Source organism: Pelodiscus sinensis, chromosome 26 (genome assembly GCF_049634645.1).
Source record: "Pelodiscus sinensis isolate JC-2024 chromosome 26, ASM4963464v1, whole genome shotgun sequence".
In the NCBI taxonomy this organism is placed as follows: Eukaryota; Metazoa; Chordata; order Testudines; family Trionychidae; genus Pelodiscus; species Pelodiscus sinensis.
The window spans coordinates 5976199-5992279 of NC_134736.1; the positions used below are offsets into that span (position 1 = coordinate 5976199).

A 16081-nucleotide genomic window follows, 5' to 3' on the forward strand; every position below is an offset into this window, starting at 1 on the left:
CCGGGCCTTTCACAGGGAATAAATAGAACAGGCAATTATCGAGGGATCCATCTCCTGTCATCCACTCCTAGCATCAAAGGCAGAGGGATCCCAGTGATCCCTGATCATGTTGGCTAATAGTCACTGATGCATTCACCCTCCATGAATGTATCTAGGTCTTTTTTGTACCCAGTTATACTTTTGGCCAGCACGGCATCCTTTGGCAAGGAGTTCCACAGGTGTGTTGTGTGCAGAAATACTTCCTTCCGGTTGTTTCAAACCTGCTGCCTCTTCATTTCAGTGGGTGCGCTCTGCTTCTTGTGGTGTGTAGGATTAAATAACACTTCCTTAGTCACCTTCTCCACACAGACACAATGTCATAGGCCTCTGTCATAGCCCTTCTTAGTTGTCTCCTTTCCAAGCCGAACTGTTCCAGTCCTTTTAATCTCATCTCACGCAGAAGCTTTTCCATCTCCTTAATCATTTTTGCTGCCCTTCTCTGTCCCTTTTCCAATTCGAATTTATCTTCTTTGAGGCGGAGTGAGCAGCACCGCAGGCAGCATTCAAGGGGTGGGCATACCTCGTGAATTCACGTGCTATTTTCTGTCTGATTGTCTATCCCTTTCTAATGGTTCCTACATTCTGTTCTCTTTTTTGACTGCTGCTGCACATGCAGCGCGTGTTTTCTGAGAACTATCGTGACTCTCAGAGCTCTTTTTGGTGTGGTGACAGCTAACTTCGACCTTGCCATTTTGTCTGTGTAGTTGGGATTGTGTTTTCCGATGTGTATTACATTTTATCGGCCACTTTCTTGCCCGGTTGCCTTGTTTTGTGAGATCCCTTTGTAACTTTCCCCGGTCTGCTTTGGCCTTAACTATCTTGAGTCGTTTCATACTGTCGGCAAGTTTTGCCACCTCCTGCTTTCCCAGTTCATTTCTGAATACATTGAACAGCGCTGGTCCCGATACCTTTATTCCTCCCCTTAGTTTTCTGTCTTTTTTTAACGAAAATAAAAGACAGGACTATGCAGCACTTTGTTTCATCAAGACCAGACTGACACGGCTACATCTCTACTACTTTTTTTAACTAGTTATCAGTCCTCGAGAGGACCTTCCCTCTTATCCCAGAACTCCTGACTTTGCTTAAGAGCTCTCCGAAAACCCAAGTCTACTGAAATCACTGGATCACTTTTATCCTCAGCCTTAGCTGACTCCCTCAAAGAATTGTCACTCTATTTGGTGAGGCGCGGTTTCCCTTTACAAAAGCCATGCTGACTTTTCCCGAACAAATGATTTCCATCGACGGGTCCGACAGTTCTGTTCTTTGCTGTAATTGCAACCCATTTGCCTGGTACAGAAGTCAGGCCAGCCCGCCTGTAATTGCCAGTATTGCAATAAACAGACATCGTGTTAGCTGTCCTCCCAGCATCTGGTAGAGAGACTGATTTCAGCAATCGGTTACAGACTTCATGGAGTAGTTCTGCAGCTTCGTCTGTGAGTTCCTGTGGGTCAGTGCCGTCTGGTCCTGGGGGGGTCCTACTGTACAGTCGCACAGGGGTGGGTAAAAGGGCCTCCAGTGGCCGGATCCGGCCCGCGGAGGCCCTGCCATTCCCCCACCCCCAGGCCAATTAGGGGCGCCATGTGCTGCTCGCGGGGCAGGAGGAGACGTCACGTGCTCTCCCACCCCCAAGCCCTGATTGGCCTGGGGGCTGGGGGAGTGTGTGAAGCCTCTTCCTGCCCTGCCAAGGGCATGGGTGCCTATTGGGAAGGGGGGGGCAACGGGGCTCTCCCACCCCCAGACCAATCAGGGCCTGGGGATGGGGAAGCTCAGAAGCATCCTGGCCCCGCCTCTTCCTGTTTAGGCCCCGCCTCTTCCGGTTTAGACACGTCTCTTCCGGTTTAGGCCCCGCCCCCTTCCGGCATAGCCCAGGACCACTTCAAAATGGCCCCCGTGCAAAAATTATTGCCCACCCCTGCCGTGGCACCGAGGGGTATGGAAGGGCTCTGCCTTCCCCCTTCGTGCCAGGCATCGGGTACTTGGGTCCTGCCTCGGGCAGGGGGCTGGACTCTGACTCCTGAGGTCTCTTCCAGCCCTGGGGTTCTCAGACTCAGGCTAGATGCTGGAGACGGGAGGGTGACAGGGCTGTACTGCTCAGCAGCCCTGGGTCCTAGTGCCCGGCTGGCGTGCGGCTAGGGCAGCCCCCGCACTTGCCAAGCGGGTCCCGTGCTTTCTGCTGCTGACATAATGCCCCATTCATGCTTGGCCTTTCCGTGGATCCCGTGGGTGGCGGGTGACGACAGGATTTGGTCACCCCCCACCTTGGCCACAAAAACGCAGCCATTGTGCCGCTTGCTTGAGTCACCGGGAGCTCCCTGATTCTGCGTCCTTCTCACCAGCAGGGAGGAGATGTAGCGGCCAGGGCCTGTTGTCACCCCGGGGCATTGCACCACCCGCCTCTCTGCCCCCGGACGGGCCGTATCGAGGTCTTTCCTCCCTCCCACAGTCTCACTGAGCTGAGTAAGGCACCCTGCTGTGAGCGGTAACCCCGTGGCGCTGTGCCAGGGCCCCTCACCCTGGGCAGAGGCGCCAGCCAAGGAGAGAACATGCTGCCGTCTGCTAGCAGCGCAAAGGCTGCCAGGGAGGACTAGTGCCCCAAGATTCTGCTTTCTGGGCAGAGAGGGGCAGAGCAAAGCAAATTAAAACACCAGCATTGGGCATGAGCCCTCTAAGCAATTTCTTGGGATCCCAAGCAGCTCAAGGCGATTCCCCCTCCCTTTGCTTTTTTAGTATGTAAAGGGTAAAAATGCTCCTGCTTACAGCCCCCAAAGAGCCAGCACTGCCTCTGAAAGGGGAGGTCGGGCTGTAGGTGGCTCCTGAAGTAGAGGGGGGCAACGCAGGGAAACAGAACTGGCTGTTCTCCCGACGTAAGAACGGTCAGACCATCGGCCCATCCTCCTGCCTGGTGACAGTGGCCGGTGCCAGATGCTTCAGGAGGCATGGACAGAACAGGGCAGTTATGGTGTGATTCACCCCCCATCATCCAATCCCAGCATCTGGCAGTCGGAGGCTTTGGAACACCTCAGGCATGGAGCTACATCCATGACGAATGGCCATTGTGGACCTAGTCTCCATAATTCTTCTTTTAATAACCCATTATAATGTTGGCCTTCACAATATCCCCTGGCAATGAGTTACACAGGTTGGCTGTGTGTTGCATGAAGGATCGTAGGACTGGAAGGGACTCTGAGAGGTCATCTAGTCCAGCCCCCTGGATTCATGGACTAACTCCCATCCAGATCATCCCTGACAGATGTCTCTTTCACCTGCTCTTAAATATCTCCAATGACAGAGATTCCACAACAATTTATGCCAGTGTTTCCCCACCCTGACAGTTGGGAAATGTTTCCTAATGTTCAATGTAACAACTTTTGCTGCAATTTTAACTCTTTGCTTCTTGTGTCATCCTCAGAGGTTAAGGAGAATCATTTTGCTCCTTCCTCCTTGTAGCTACCTTTTATGTACTCGAAAACTGTTATAGCCCCCTTAGTTTTCTCTTCTTCAGACTAAACAAACCCAGCTCTTTCCATCTTCTCTCATACGTCATGGTTTCTAAACCGTTACACATTTTTGTTCTTCTCTAGATTTTCTGGAATTAGTCCATGTTTTTCTGAAATGTAGTGACACAGTACGTCAGCTGAGGTCTAGTCGGCACCGGGCAGAGCAGAAAAATGTCTTCTCATGTCTTGCTCACAATACTCCTGTTACTACATCCCAACATGATCTTTGTTTCTCCCTCGACAGGCTGACTCATAGCTCACTGTGACCACCAGATCCGTTTCCACAGTAACTCCTTCCTAGACAGTCACTTCCCTTTCTGGACGTGCAACTGTTCCTTCCTAAGTGGAGTACTTTGCATTCGTCCTTATTGAATTTCATCCTATTTACTCCAGACCATTTGTCCAGATGCATTTTAATTTTAATCCCACCTTCCAAAGCACTTGCAACACCACCCAGGTTGGTGGTACAGAACTCCACTCATTATGCCCTCTCGGCTTGACTATAAACCACTGATAACTACTGTCTGGTAATAGGGGGGAGGGAGTGCTCAGTGGTTTGAGCATTGGCCTGCTAAACCCAGGCTTGTGAGTTCAATCCTTGTGGTGGCCATTTAGGGATTTGGGGCAAAAGTTTGTCAGGGATGGTACTTAGTCCTGCTGTGAAGGCAGGGGACTGGATTCAATGACCTTTCAAGGTCCCTTCCAGTTCTAGGAGATAGGCCATCTCCATTATCTTCTTTTTTAGTTTTCCAACCAATTATGCACCATCTTGCAGTAGCTTTATCTTAGGTTGTATTTCCCTAGTTTGTTTGAGACAGCATCAAGAACTTCACTAAAGTCAAGAGACACACTACACCTACTGCCTCCCCCCATCCACAGGGCTAACTGTGAAAGAAAAGCTATTAGTTGGTCTGACATGATTTGTCCGTGACAATTCCAGGTTGTTACTGATCACCTTATCTCCTAGATGTTCACTGGTTGGTTGCTTAGTTATTTGCTCCATTAGCTTCCCAGGCACTAAAGGAAAATACATCCCTGTGAGAGTTTTAAACCCGCCTCCTCTTAATTTCATTAGCAACATCTGGGTGTTGCATTATGGGAAGGAGCAAATAACACTTCCCTCTTCACTTTTCCCAGTCATCTTTTCCAAGTGCAACAATCCCAGTCTTTAATCCCTCCTCATGTGGAAGCTGCTCCAGATCCTCATCATTTTGTTGCCTCTCTTGGCCTTCTCCGGGTCTAATGTATCTAGGATGAGATGGGGTGACCAGAACAGTCTGGGGCAGGCCAGGTGTGTGCACTGCCTCCCTGCTTTGCTACTAGCTCACCATGGGCCTGTCCTCCAAGAGCTACAGCCTCCTCTTTTGTGCCAGGCCATCACAAATTGTCCCAAGAAGGCCTGATACCACCACCTGCTCTGTTCCACTTCCCCAGGGTGTGGCCAGGGAATCCAGGCCTAACCTCTACTCTAAGGCCCATCTCAAGGACCCTCCCCTCAGCAGGCAAGGTCTGCACTCATCTGTCCCTGGCTTCAGCCTCTCCAGCTCCCCCACCTCTGGGTTTTCCAGCCCAGCCCCTCCATTCCCCTCCCCTCATGACTGCAGACCACTTCCCTATTGCCCCCACCTGTGCTCAGTGCCTGGGCTTTGTACAGGCCACGCCTGTCCCTGTCCAGCTGAGCCTCATTGCTAATTAATCCCAGGTGCAGCCTGGGCAGGTAATTGGCCCAACAAGCCACCTTAACCCTTTCAGGCCCGGTGTGGAGCCGACACAGCAAATCATACCCACACCCCGTCACCATCATGGGCGTGGCAGCCTCCAGCTTTTCTTTTGCCTGAGCAGGGCCGGCAGGTCATCTCCCTCCTGTAGCACTTCACCCTCCAAGAGACCCGGCTTGCCCTGCTCGTCCGTAGCACCCTGAACCGCGCCCTCCTGTACGCCAGGCCAGGCCTGCCCTGCAGCGGCTGATTTCTCCTGTAGCATCTTCACTTGCCCCACAGGGTCCCCAAGTCCCCTTTCCCTCCGGGCCTGAGTTCCCACTGTAGCTTCCTTCACTTCTCTGGTCATTCCAGTGTCCCTGTAGGTCAGGGCTGGTGGGGAACCATTTTTGGGCCGGGGGCTGCTGACCCACCGAAAAATCAGTCGGGGGCTGCACACAAGTGAGAAGCAAAAAAAAAAAAAAAAAAAAACCCAACAAACCCTCATTCGCATGGCTCCTGACTGAGGGGGAAAGACAGTCCTCACGTTCCCCTCACACGCCCCAGGCTAGTCCAGCCCCATGGTGGGGCGGCAGGGGGGCCTTAGGGGCCAGATCTAGGCAAGCTGGGGGCCGCACCCAGCCCTTGGGCCTTAGTTTCCCTTCCCCTGAACTAGGCCCTGCTGGGTGCAGGGTTGAATACTTGTTGGGAAGGGTCGTCACTGTCCCCTCTCCCCTGACGGTCTTTGGCATGTTCCAGTCCCCAGAAACCCCTCTTCTTTTTCCTGTCGCCCTTGGGTCTAGGCCTCCCCCTTTTCTGTGGCCAACCTTACGGCACCCAAACCTGCCCCCGTCCCCCTGCTTCAGCCAGGTCGTGTCTGTTCCCCTCGCAGGTAAACACGCCCGTCCCATCTAGGGCTGCCAGGTGTCTGGTTTTGAACCGGACAGTTCGGTATTTGAGCTTTCTGTCTGGGAAACAAATTGAGAAAATACCGGACATAGAAATGTCCAGTATTGTCTAGGTAAATACGTTTTATTGTTATCGTGAGTATCGGATGTAGTTGCGCCAGGAGCGGCTCGAGGAGAGCTGCCAGCAACTGGCGCCCTAGGCGGAATGCGCGATCGGCGCCCCCGCCTCCGTAGCCCTCAATGGCGTGACGTCATCACTGGGCACCGTGCTAAACGCAGCGCCCTAGGCAACTGCCGAGGTCACCTACGTCCCCGGGCTGCCCCCGAGTTGCGCACTGTGTGAGCGCGTCTACCAGCCAAGCAGAACACAGCTACGCAGTAGAGGGGCGGGGGGCCGGGGCGGGATGGAATCCCCGGGCTGGACTCACCCGTGTGCCCTGCCGGGACTGTGCGCGGGACAGGTAGCACCCCGGGGGCTGCGTGCACCCGGCTCAGCCCTGCTCCCCACCGGCCGGTTCCCCCAGCCAGCCCCGCTCCCTGCCGGCTGGTCTCCCCCTCCACTCCGGGATCTCCTCTGGCCAGCCCCACTCCCCCCAGACCCCTCCCGGCCAGCCCTGCTCCCCATTGGCCGGTCCACACCCCCCCCCCCGGATCTCCCCCGGCCAGCCCTGCTCCCCACTGGCTGGTCCACGCCCCGGATCTCCCCCGCCCAGCCCTGCTTCCCGCCAGCTGGTTCCCCACCAGCCAGCCCCACTCCCCGTCAGTCGGTTTCCCCCCACCCCTGGATCTCCCCCGGCCAGCCCCACTTCGCCCCCCCCCCCCATTCTGAGATCATGTGTGTCCGGTATTTTTTTGAAAGCCATCTGGTAACCCTAGTCCCGTCCCTCTTCTCCCCACCTGCTGGACTCTTTGCAGTGTCCTGTTTCCCGGCCGAGGTCTCTCTCCCTCTGCACGCTCTTTAGCCATGCCCTTTGCCCCCGGCTTAGCACTCCTCTGGCCTCCTGGCCCCAGCGCCCTTCCTGTCGCCCTCTCTGTGCCTGCTGCTAATTTCTGTCCTGCAGGCGCCTCAATCAATACTGCTGCTCTTTCCAGGAGCCCCAGGTACAAGTGTTGCCGGGGCCCTTCTCACTGATCCCCCTCCCGCCCCACACCCGCTGGGAAGAGAGCGAGCCAGGGTCAACGGGCTGGTCGGGGGGCACTGTCCAGCCTCCCGGCCCCTTCCACAGAGCGGGAGTAAACCCGGCAGGAGATGGGGGCAGGGAGAGACTGGCCGGGGGATTAGCTGCCCCTCCCCCATCTCCTATGCTCTGGGGTGCTGGGGGATTATCTGTGCCCCACCCCCCATCTCCCATGCTCTGGGGTGCTGGGGAATTATCTGTGCCCCACCCCCATCTCCCATGCTCTCGGGTGCTGGGGGATTATCTGTGCCCCACCCCCCATCTCCCATGCTCTGGGGTGCTGGGGAATTATCTGTGCCCCACCCCCATCTCCCATGCTCTGGGGTGCTGGGGGATTATCTGTGCCCCACCCCCCATCTCCCATGCTCTGGGGTGCTGGGGGATTATCTGTGCCCCACCCCCCATCTCCCATGCTCTGGGGTGCTGGGGGATTATCTGTGCCCCACCCCCCATCTCCCATGCTCTGGGGTGCTGGGGGATTATCTGTGCCCCACCCTCCCATCTCCCATGCTCTGGGGTGCTGGGGGATTATCTGTGTCCCCACCCCCCATCTCCCATGCTCTGGGGTGCTGGGGGATTATCTGTGCCCCACCCTCCCATCTCCCATGCTCTGGGGTGCTGGGGGATTATCTGTGTCCCACCCCCCATCTCCCATGCTCTGGGGTGCTGGGGGATTATCTGTGCCCCACCCCCCATCTCCCATGCTCTGGGGTGCTGGGGGATTATCTGTGTCCCACCCTCCCATCTCCCATGCTCTGGGGTGCTGGGGGATTATCTGTGTCCCACCCCCCATCTCCCATGCTCTGGGGTGCTGGGGGATTATCTGTGCCCCACCCCCCATCTCCCATGCTCTGGGGTGCTGGGGGATTATCTGTGTCCCACCCTCCCATCTCCCATGCTCTGGGGTGCCGGGGGATTATCTGTGTCCCACCCTCCCATCTCCCATGCTCTGGGGTGCTGGAGGATTATCTGTGTCCCACCCCCCATCTCCCATGCTCTGGGGTGCTGGGGGATTATCTGTGTCCCACCCCCCATCTCCCATGCTCTGGGGTGCCGAGGGATTATCTGTGCCCCACCCCCCATATCCCATGCTCTGGGGTGCTGGGGGATTATCTGTGCCCCTCCCCCCCATATCCCATGCTCTGGGGTGCTGGAGGATTATCTGTGCCCCACCCCCATCTCCCATGCTCTGGGGTGCTGGAGGATTATCTGTGCCCCACCCCCATCTCCCATGCTCTGGGGTGCTGGAGGATTATCTGTGCCCCACCCCCCATATCCCATGCTCTGGGGTGCCGGGGGATTATCTGTGCCCCACCCCCCATCTCCCATGCTCTGGGGTGCTGGGGGATTATCTGTGCCCCTCCCCCCATCTCCCATGCTCTGGGGTGCCAGGGGATTATCTGTGCCCCTCCCCCCATCTCCCATGCTCTGGGGTGCCAGGGGATTATCTGTGCCCCACCCCCCATCTCCCATGCTCTGGGGTGCTGGGGGATTATCTGTGCCCCTCCCCCCATCTCCCATGCTCTGGGGTGCCGGGGGATTATCTGTGCCCCACCCCCCATCTCCCATGCTCTGGGGTGCCGGGGGATTATCTGTGCCCCACCCCCCATCTCCCATGCTCTGGGGTGCCGGGGGATTATCTGTGCCCCACCCCCCATCTCCCATGCTCTGGGGTGCCGGGGGATTATCTGTGCCCCACCCCCCATCTCCCATGCTCTGGGGTGCCGGGGGATTATCTGTGCCCCTCCCCCCCATCTCCCATGCTCTGGGGTGCCGGGGGATTATCTGTGCCCCTCCCCCCCATCTCCCATGCTCTGGGGTGCCGGGGGATTATCTGTGCCCCTCCCCCCCATATCCCATGCTCTGGGGTGCATGGGGCTAGCATCCCCTGGAGGAAAGCATTAGGAGCCTGTGTCTGACGCTGGCGAAATGGTGCGGGACATGAGGGTCTGGCCTGGGAGGTGCCAAAGGGGGAGGGGAGGGCACAGACCCAGGCAGGAGACGCTGGGCTGCCCTTAGCCGGGTGCTCGCCAGGCAGGTGTGATTGCGAAGCTATTGAATTAGGAGCCATGGAGGTGGCCCTGTCTGTGTCCCCGCTACTTTGACCCCATGTCCTGCTCTGTTGTGGGCCCTGGCTGCGTCCTGTACGCCGTGACCCCCAGACTGGACCCCCCATGTGTTCCCTGGCCTGTAGCACGGGGGGACCTCAGTTGCACCTCTCCATAAAAGGCAACGCTCGGGCTGCGTTCCCCTCGCCCCCCCCACGCTGCCAGTTGTGTCACCCACCCCCAGGGCTGAGACCCCTGCCTGCGCAGCAGCCGCCTTGCATGTGCCCCCCTCTGGAGCCGGGAGCAGCCGGGCAGGGACAAAGGTCCCTTGTGTTGGGGCCAGCGGTGGACAAGGCCCTGCCTGGTGGATTTGAAATCACTTCCTGTGTGGGGCACATGGCCGGCGGGGGGGGAGGGGGGGTTGGAGCTGCTCCTGCCCCAGGGGGCAGCGGGGCTTGAGGCCGGGCAGATGGAGGGAACACATCGCCGCTCCTCCGCTCCAGGCCAGCCCCTCCCAGACCGGATCCGGCTTTTGGGGTCCCCGCCAGAGACCAGGGGTTACCCCCTGCACCAGGGCTCAGGATCACTCCCCCCGCGCACCCAGACAGACGGACACGAAAAGACAGACACACGCCCCGGCCGCCCACCCAGGGGAAAGCAGCCAGGCCCCTGGTGGTGAAGGGCTGCGTCTCCTCCGGGGGCCGGCTCTTGCCTGTGCGGGGTGCCAGGCTGGCTGAAGCCCCGTGGCCGCCTGCCGGCCAGACGCCCGGTTCTGACCGACGTGCCTTGGCCCGCCGGGCTGCAGGGAGGCTCAGAGCCATGCATCCGGGGCTGCTCTTGGCACCGCTCGTGGGCCAGGCTCTGCAGCAGCATCATGGCTCAGCCTGGCTGCATCGGCCGCCCGCGCCCAGCCCTGGCAGCGAGGCCCCGCTCTGCCTGGCTGCGCCGAGCCGTGCTCACCACCCCAGGAGAGGCAGCTGGGTTTCGACTGGACCCGTGGGGCCTCCCCACAGCCTGGGCAAGCGGGTGGCTGCCTCATGGAGCCTCAGACATCTCTCCAGACCGCCCCCCCCCGACACTCTGGGGACCCCGTCTTTTGGAGGGGCAGGGAGGGGTCTGTCTCTGCTCCCCACAGTCGCTGTGCTCCTCGCCCCTAGCAGGTGCCCTGCATGACCCTTTGCAGGGAGGGATGACCCCCCAGCATGTGGGGCAGGCTGGGCCAATCCCTGGTGCCTCAGTTTCCCTATAAAGGGTGCTGGGCTAATGGTCCATGCTCCCAGCGCAGAGGGGAGAACAGAGGGCTCCAGACCTAGGCGTGCCCAGTCCTGCTTGCATGAAACTGCAGAGGTGGCCGGGAGGCCAGGATTTCCCCTGGGGGGGGGGGAAGGGGGTGGCGTGAGCCCCGATTCCCTGCGTGGCCCCCGCCCCCGCCGACCAGGCCAGCCCCAGCAGCTGTCCTGACGAAGGGGCTGCATCCTGCGCCGTGGCACTCAGCCGCGCACAACATCCTGCCTCCAAGTGAAGTCATCCCAGAACAATGGGGGAATCGGGGGGGGGGGGGGGGGGGGGGGGAAGGCAGCTTGGAGGCGGCCCCCAGCCATGTGTCACTGGCTCCCTTGAGCCGCTAATTGTCAATTTCCTCCTCCTTCCACCGTAATCAGCACCTGGAAGGTGACTTATGGGGCGAGAGGAAGCTCCCTCTTGTGGGACCTGAGTCAGTCCGTGCTGGGGGAGGGGGCAGGCAGGGGGCAGGGTGGACAACTGCCCTGTCCTGGTGCTGGGAGTACCGGGGGGAGGGCAGAACTCAGACTCTAGGCCCCCTTCAGCCATGGGCCCCGACCCTATGGGGCAGCTGGGCCACTGGGCACCAGGCGGATCTGCTCCCCCCGCCCCACTTCCTCGGGGGCCCCAGTGGGAAAGGCCTGTGCCCCGTCCCCCACCCCCTCACAGCCAGGCCCCGCAGCCTGGGCTGGAGAGGAGCCAGCGCCCCCTAGCGGGTCAGGAAGGCGTTTCCCAAGCCGTGTGATGAGCTGTGTGGCCTCAGCTGGCCTTGGCTCCGGCGTTCAGTGAGTGCAGAGATGGGGCTGGGCCGGCCGGCGGGGGGTCAGCAGCCCCTGCTGGGAGAGCGCTGAGCCTTCCCAGCCCCGTGCTCCCTCGTGGGCTGGCTCCGGGGTGAGCGCGGGAACGGGAGGGGCCCGGGGAGCAGCAGCGCAGCTGGACGGTAGCAGTGGGCAGGCGGCCTAATGGGAACCAGCTGGGGGAGCAGCATCAGGAGCCGAGCCGCGTGCGTGTAGCAGCTGGGAGTGGGGAAGGTTTGGGGGGTGCCCGGGAGGTGTGGGGCTGTGCTGGCCGGCGGGGGCGGGGGCCTTGTGCTGGTTTAGGGGGTGCCCGGGAGGTGTGGGGCCGTGCTGGCCGGGGGGGGCGGGGGCCTTGTGCTGGTTTGGGGGGTGCCCGGGAGGTGTGGGGCCGTGCTGGCCGGGGGGGGCGGGGGCCTTGTGCTGGTTTGGGGGGTGCCCGGGAGGTGTGGGGCCGTGCTGGCCGGCGGGGGCGGGGGCCTTGTGCTGGTTTGGGGGTCAAACAAGGCTGGGAAGGTCTCTACGGGGCTTGGAAGTTACCCCACTTTGACACATCCTGCCCCCCCCCAGCAGCTACCCGCACCCTGGTGGGCAGGTGGGGGGGAGACACGCCAGTGTGGGCAATGGGTCCTACCTGCCAGGCCACGACGTGGTCATGGTACCCACAGGGGCCCCTAGGGTGGGGAGAAGCAGAGGGGACATCTCCCAGGGACCGATCCATCCCATGTCACTCTTCGCTGGGGGGCAGGGCAGTCGTCTCCCCTGAGAGGCTGATTTTGGCCCCCACAGCTGCCCATGTAGAGTCTTGTGTGTCTGTGCCCCATCTCAGCAGGGGGGGCCGGCCCGGTGGTGGAGGTGGAGCTCGGGGAGACGGCCAGGATCAAATGCAACGTCTCTTCCCCTGGAGAGAGCAACTACGACGAAATCAACTGGTTCTACGTGAGTACCAGCCAAGCGCAGAAGTGAGGGGAGGCAGGTGGGGGGGACCCCAGCAGGAAGGTGCATTGGGGAAGAGACACAGGCACCCAGCGGGAAGATGCTGGGGACAGCGGGGGGGCTTTTCTGGGAATGTCTTGCCCCATCGCCCTGCATGTCCCTGGAGGAGACACCTCACCTGGCCACATCTCCGCCACTCCCGCCCTGTGCTGACAAAAGCTTCCACTGCCACCTGGTGGCACACAGAGCGCCCCACACCTGGTGGCACACACAGAGCGCCCCACATCTGGTGGCACACACAGTGCCCCACACCTGGTGGCACACACAGAGCGCCCCACACCTGGTGCACACAGAGCGCCCCACACCTGGTGGCACACACAGCGCCCCACACCTGGTGGCACACACAGAGCACCCCACACCTGGTGGCACACACACAGTGCCCCACACCTGGTGGCACACACACAGTGCCCCACACCTGGTGGCACACACAGCGCACCCCACACCTGGTGGCACACACAGTGCCCACACCTGGTGGCACACACAGAGCGCCCCCACCTGGTGGCGCACACAGAGCGCCCCACACCTGGTGGCACACACAGAGCGCCCCACACCTGGTGGCACACACAGAGCGCCCCACACCTGGTGGCACACACAGCGCCCCACACCTGGTGGCACACACAGAGCGCCCCACACCTGGTGGCACACACAGCGCCCCACACCTGGTGGCACACACAGAGCGCCCCACACCTGGTGGCACACACAGAGCACCCCACACCTGGTGGCACACACAGAGCGCCCCACACCTGGTGGCACACAAGAGCGCCCCACACCTGGTGGCACACAGAGCGCCCCACACCTGGTGGCACACACAGAGCGCCCCACACCTGGTGCACACAGAGCGCCCCACACCTGGTGGCACACAAGAGCACCCCACACCTGGTGGCACACACAGTGCCCCACACCTGGTGGCACACACAGTGCCCCACACCTGGTGGCACACAGAGTGCCCCACACCTGGTGGGGTCGGGCCGGCGCGGCGAGTTCCTCTCCTCCTCCCTCCCCTCCAGATCGACAGACAAATCCCGAAACGAGTCTTCCAGGAGGACACGGAGTACAAGGGCCGGGTGGAGATGGAGGACTTTACCCTGGTCATCAGGAGGGTGACGCTGCAGGACACCAGGACCTTCAAGTGCCAGGTGAAGGCGGGCAGCTCGGTAGTGGCCGAGACGCAGACCCAGCTCCACGTTTACAGTGAGTGGAACCAGGAGGGCAGGGAGGTGCAGGGCAGGGTGGGGAGGAGCAGGGTGAAGAGGCACAGCAGGGCGGGGAGAGTCAGGGTGAGGAGGGGCGGGGCAGGGAGGGCAGGGCGGCATAGGGTAGGGGGGCAGGGCGGGGGTGCATGGAAGGCGGGGAGAGGCAGGGTGAGGAGAGGGGGCGGGGCAGGGAGGGCGGGGCGGCATAGGGTGGGGGGGCAGGGCGGGGGTGCATGGAAGGCAGGGAGAGGCAGGGTGAGGAGGGGAGGCGGGGCGGGGTGGGGCAGGGAGGGGAGGGGCAGGGTGGGGAGGGGCGAGGAGGCACAGCATCCTACAGTCGGTTGCCCTGACACCCGCATGGGGCTCCAGCGCTGGGTGCTGCTGCCCGGGGACCCCGACGAGCGGCCGTGCCCCTTTCCCCTTCCCCGGGCGGCTCTGCCCAGCAGCTCGGGGCGGAGGGAGGAGCTGAGGGAAGCCAGGAGCCCAGGCAGGCCAGCGCCTGTGTCTCTGCAGGTGTCGCGGCTCACAAAGGGGGCAGTCGCAGCCCAGGCCCAGCCCTGCTGCCATTCCCAGGGCATGGCCCCCCAGGTATCCCAGCCCTGCTGCCATTCCCAGGGCATGGCCCCCCGGGTACCCAGCCCTGCTGCCATTCCCAGGGCATGGCCCCCCGGGTACCCAGCCCTGCTGCCATTCCCAGGGCATGGCCCCCCGGGTACCCAGCCCTGCTGTCATTCCCAGGGCACGGCCCCCCGGGTACCCAGCCCTGCTGCCATTCCCAGGGCACGGCCCCCCGGGTACCCAGCCCTGCTGCCATTCCCAGGGCACGGCCCCCCGGGTACCCAGCCCTGCTGCCATTCCCAGGGCATGGCCCCCCGGGTACCCAGCCCTGCTGCCATTCCCAGGGCACGGCCCCCCGGGTACCCAGCCCTGCTGCCATTCCCAGGGCACGGCCCCCCGGGTACCCAGCCCTGCTGCCATTCCCAGGGCACGGCCCCCCAGGTACCCAGCCCTGCTGCCATTCCCAGGGCATGGCCCCCCGGGTACCCAGCCCTGCCGCTGTCGCTGGCTCCCTCTTTCATGCCGCTGGCTCGCCCCGGGCACTTTGCCTTCTCCCTCCCGGTCGGTGCCCCGGCCCTGACACCTGCCTGGGCTGCTGCTTTTCCAGAAACCCCGGAGCCTCCGGAGATTCAGGTGAACGACGCAGGCATCTCTGTGACGAGTCACGAGATCCCAAAGGTGAGGGGCCCGCTGCACCACGGGGAGCCTGCAGAGAGAGGGGGCCTGGCACCCGGGGGGCCAGGGCACTGCTGGGAGGAAGCTCACGCTGAGGGCAGGCACCCGGAAGGTGAGGGATGGTGGGCAGGAAACACTGCCAGCAGGAGCGGGGGGAGGGGTCCTCGCTGTGCTCTCTGGGTGCAGGCTGCTGTGGGTGGGGGACACAGGGGCTGCTGCGTGGGACCCCAGGGTTTCAGCACCAAGCGCTGCCTGTGCTGTCTCAGATCGCGGTGTGCATCAGCAAGAACGGCTTCCCGGCGCCCAACATCACGTGGTACAAGAACAGCAGCCTCCTGTGGCAGGACGAGAAACGTAAGTCGTGGGGCCAGCTCCGGAGCGGCTTGGCTGCCAGCGCTGGGGAGAAGGGGCCAGCCCAGGCAATTCCAGGGGCACTGTTGTGAGGAAGCTCACAGCAGCCCTGCTGAGCCAGGGGGTCGAGAAGCTTGCACATCCCCGCTCGTTCCTTCCAAGGGTTTGGGGGGGGAGGTCCTGGGAGTCGGCGGGGTCTGCAGGTGCCCGGACCCTCTCGGCACCGCCCCCGACACCTGCCTTCGTCCGGCAGAAGTCAACATCCAGTCCACCCTGACCAAGGAGTCCAGCGGGCTGTACACGGTGAGCAGCACCCTCTACGCCCACGTGAGCCGCGAGGATCGCCAGTCCCGCTACCACTGCCAACTCAGCTACCGCCTGCTGGGGGCCGACCAGACGGTGGCGTCCGAGAAGGTCACCGTCACCGTGTTCTGTGAGTCGGGGGCGGGCACCGGGGAAGGGGCAGGGGTCTGGGTTTCCCCCGACTGGCTGAAACACTCCCGGGGCGGGGGGCAGCTTCTGTGGCCCTGGGCAAGGCGGGGAGGGCCTGGCTTTGCACTCCTGGATGGGGCGGAGCCTCAGGTGGAAGGGGTGGGGCCAGGGGAGGCCAACCTTCTGGGCCAATTGGCGCATCCCTCCCTTTCCCTCCCCTGCTTCGGCTGCTGCTGCCACAGTGGCCAGGAGCAGGAGACCTAAAGACGCTGATGCTGCGATAGCCCAGGTGATAACTTGCGTGGCACGGCCGGGTGACGGCCACCGCTGAGCTCCGTGGCAGTGGGACACACGCCCAGCTCCGGGCTTGCTGCAGATGCACGGCTGCTCGGCACCACTGGGGCATCTGCTCACGTCCGGGCCCCTCCCGCTGA

General features: G+C 61.7%; 1 protein-coding gene across 5 annotated transcripts in view; it reads left to right on the top strand.

The window, feature by feature from the left end:
• Positions 1-16081, top strand: part of MCAM (melanoma cell adhesion molecule) — a 38419-nt gene that overhangs the window by 10548 nt on the left and 11790 nt on the right. For 4 of the 5 annotated variants that reach the window (XM_075909360.1, XM_075909364.1, XM_075909361.1 and 1 more), the window contains exons 2-6: positions 12272-12381; positions 13446-13629; positions 14797-14867; positions 15131-15218; positions 15469-15648. In XM_075909360.1, the coding sequence (XP_075765475.1) occupies positions 12272-12381; positions 13446-13629; positions 14797-14867; positions 15131-15218; positions 15469-15648 (633 nt within the window). The remainder of the gene's footprint in view (positions 1-12271; positions 12382-13445; positions 13630-14796; positions 14868-15130; positions 15219-15468; positions 15649-16081) is intronic. The other variant, XM_075909362.1, reaches the window with a different exon arrangement.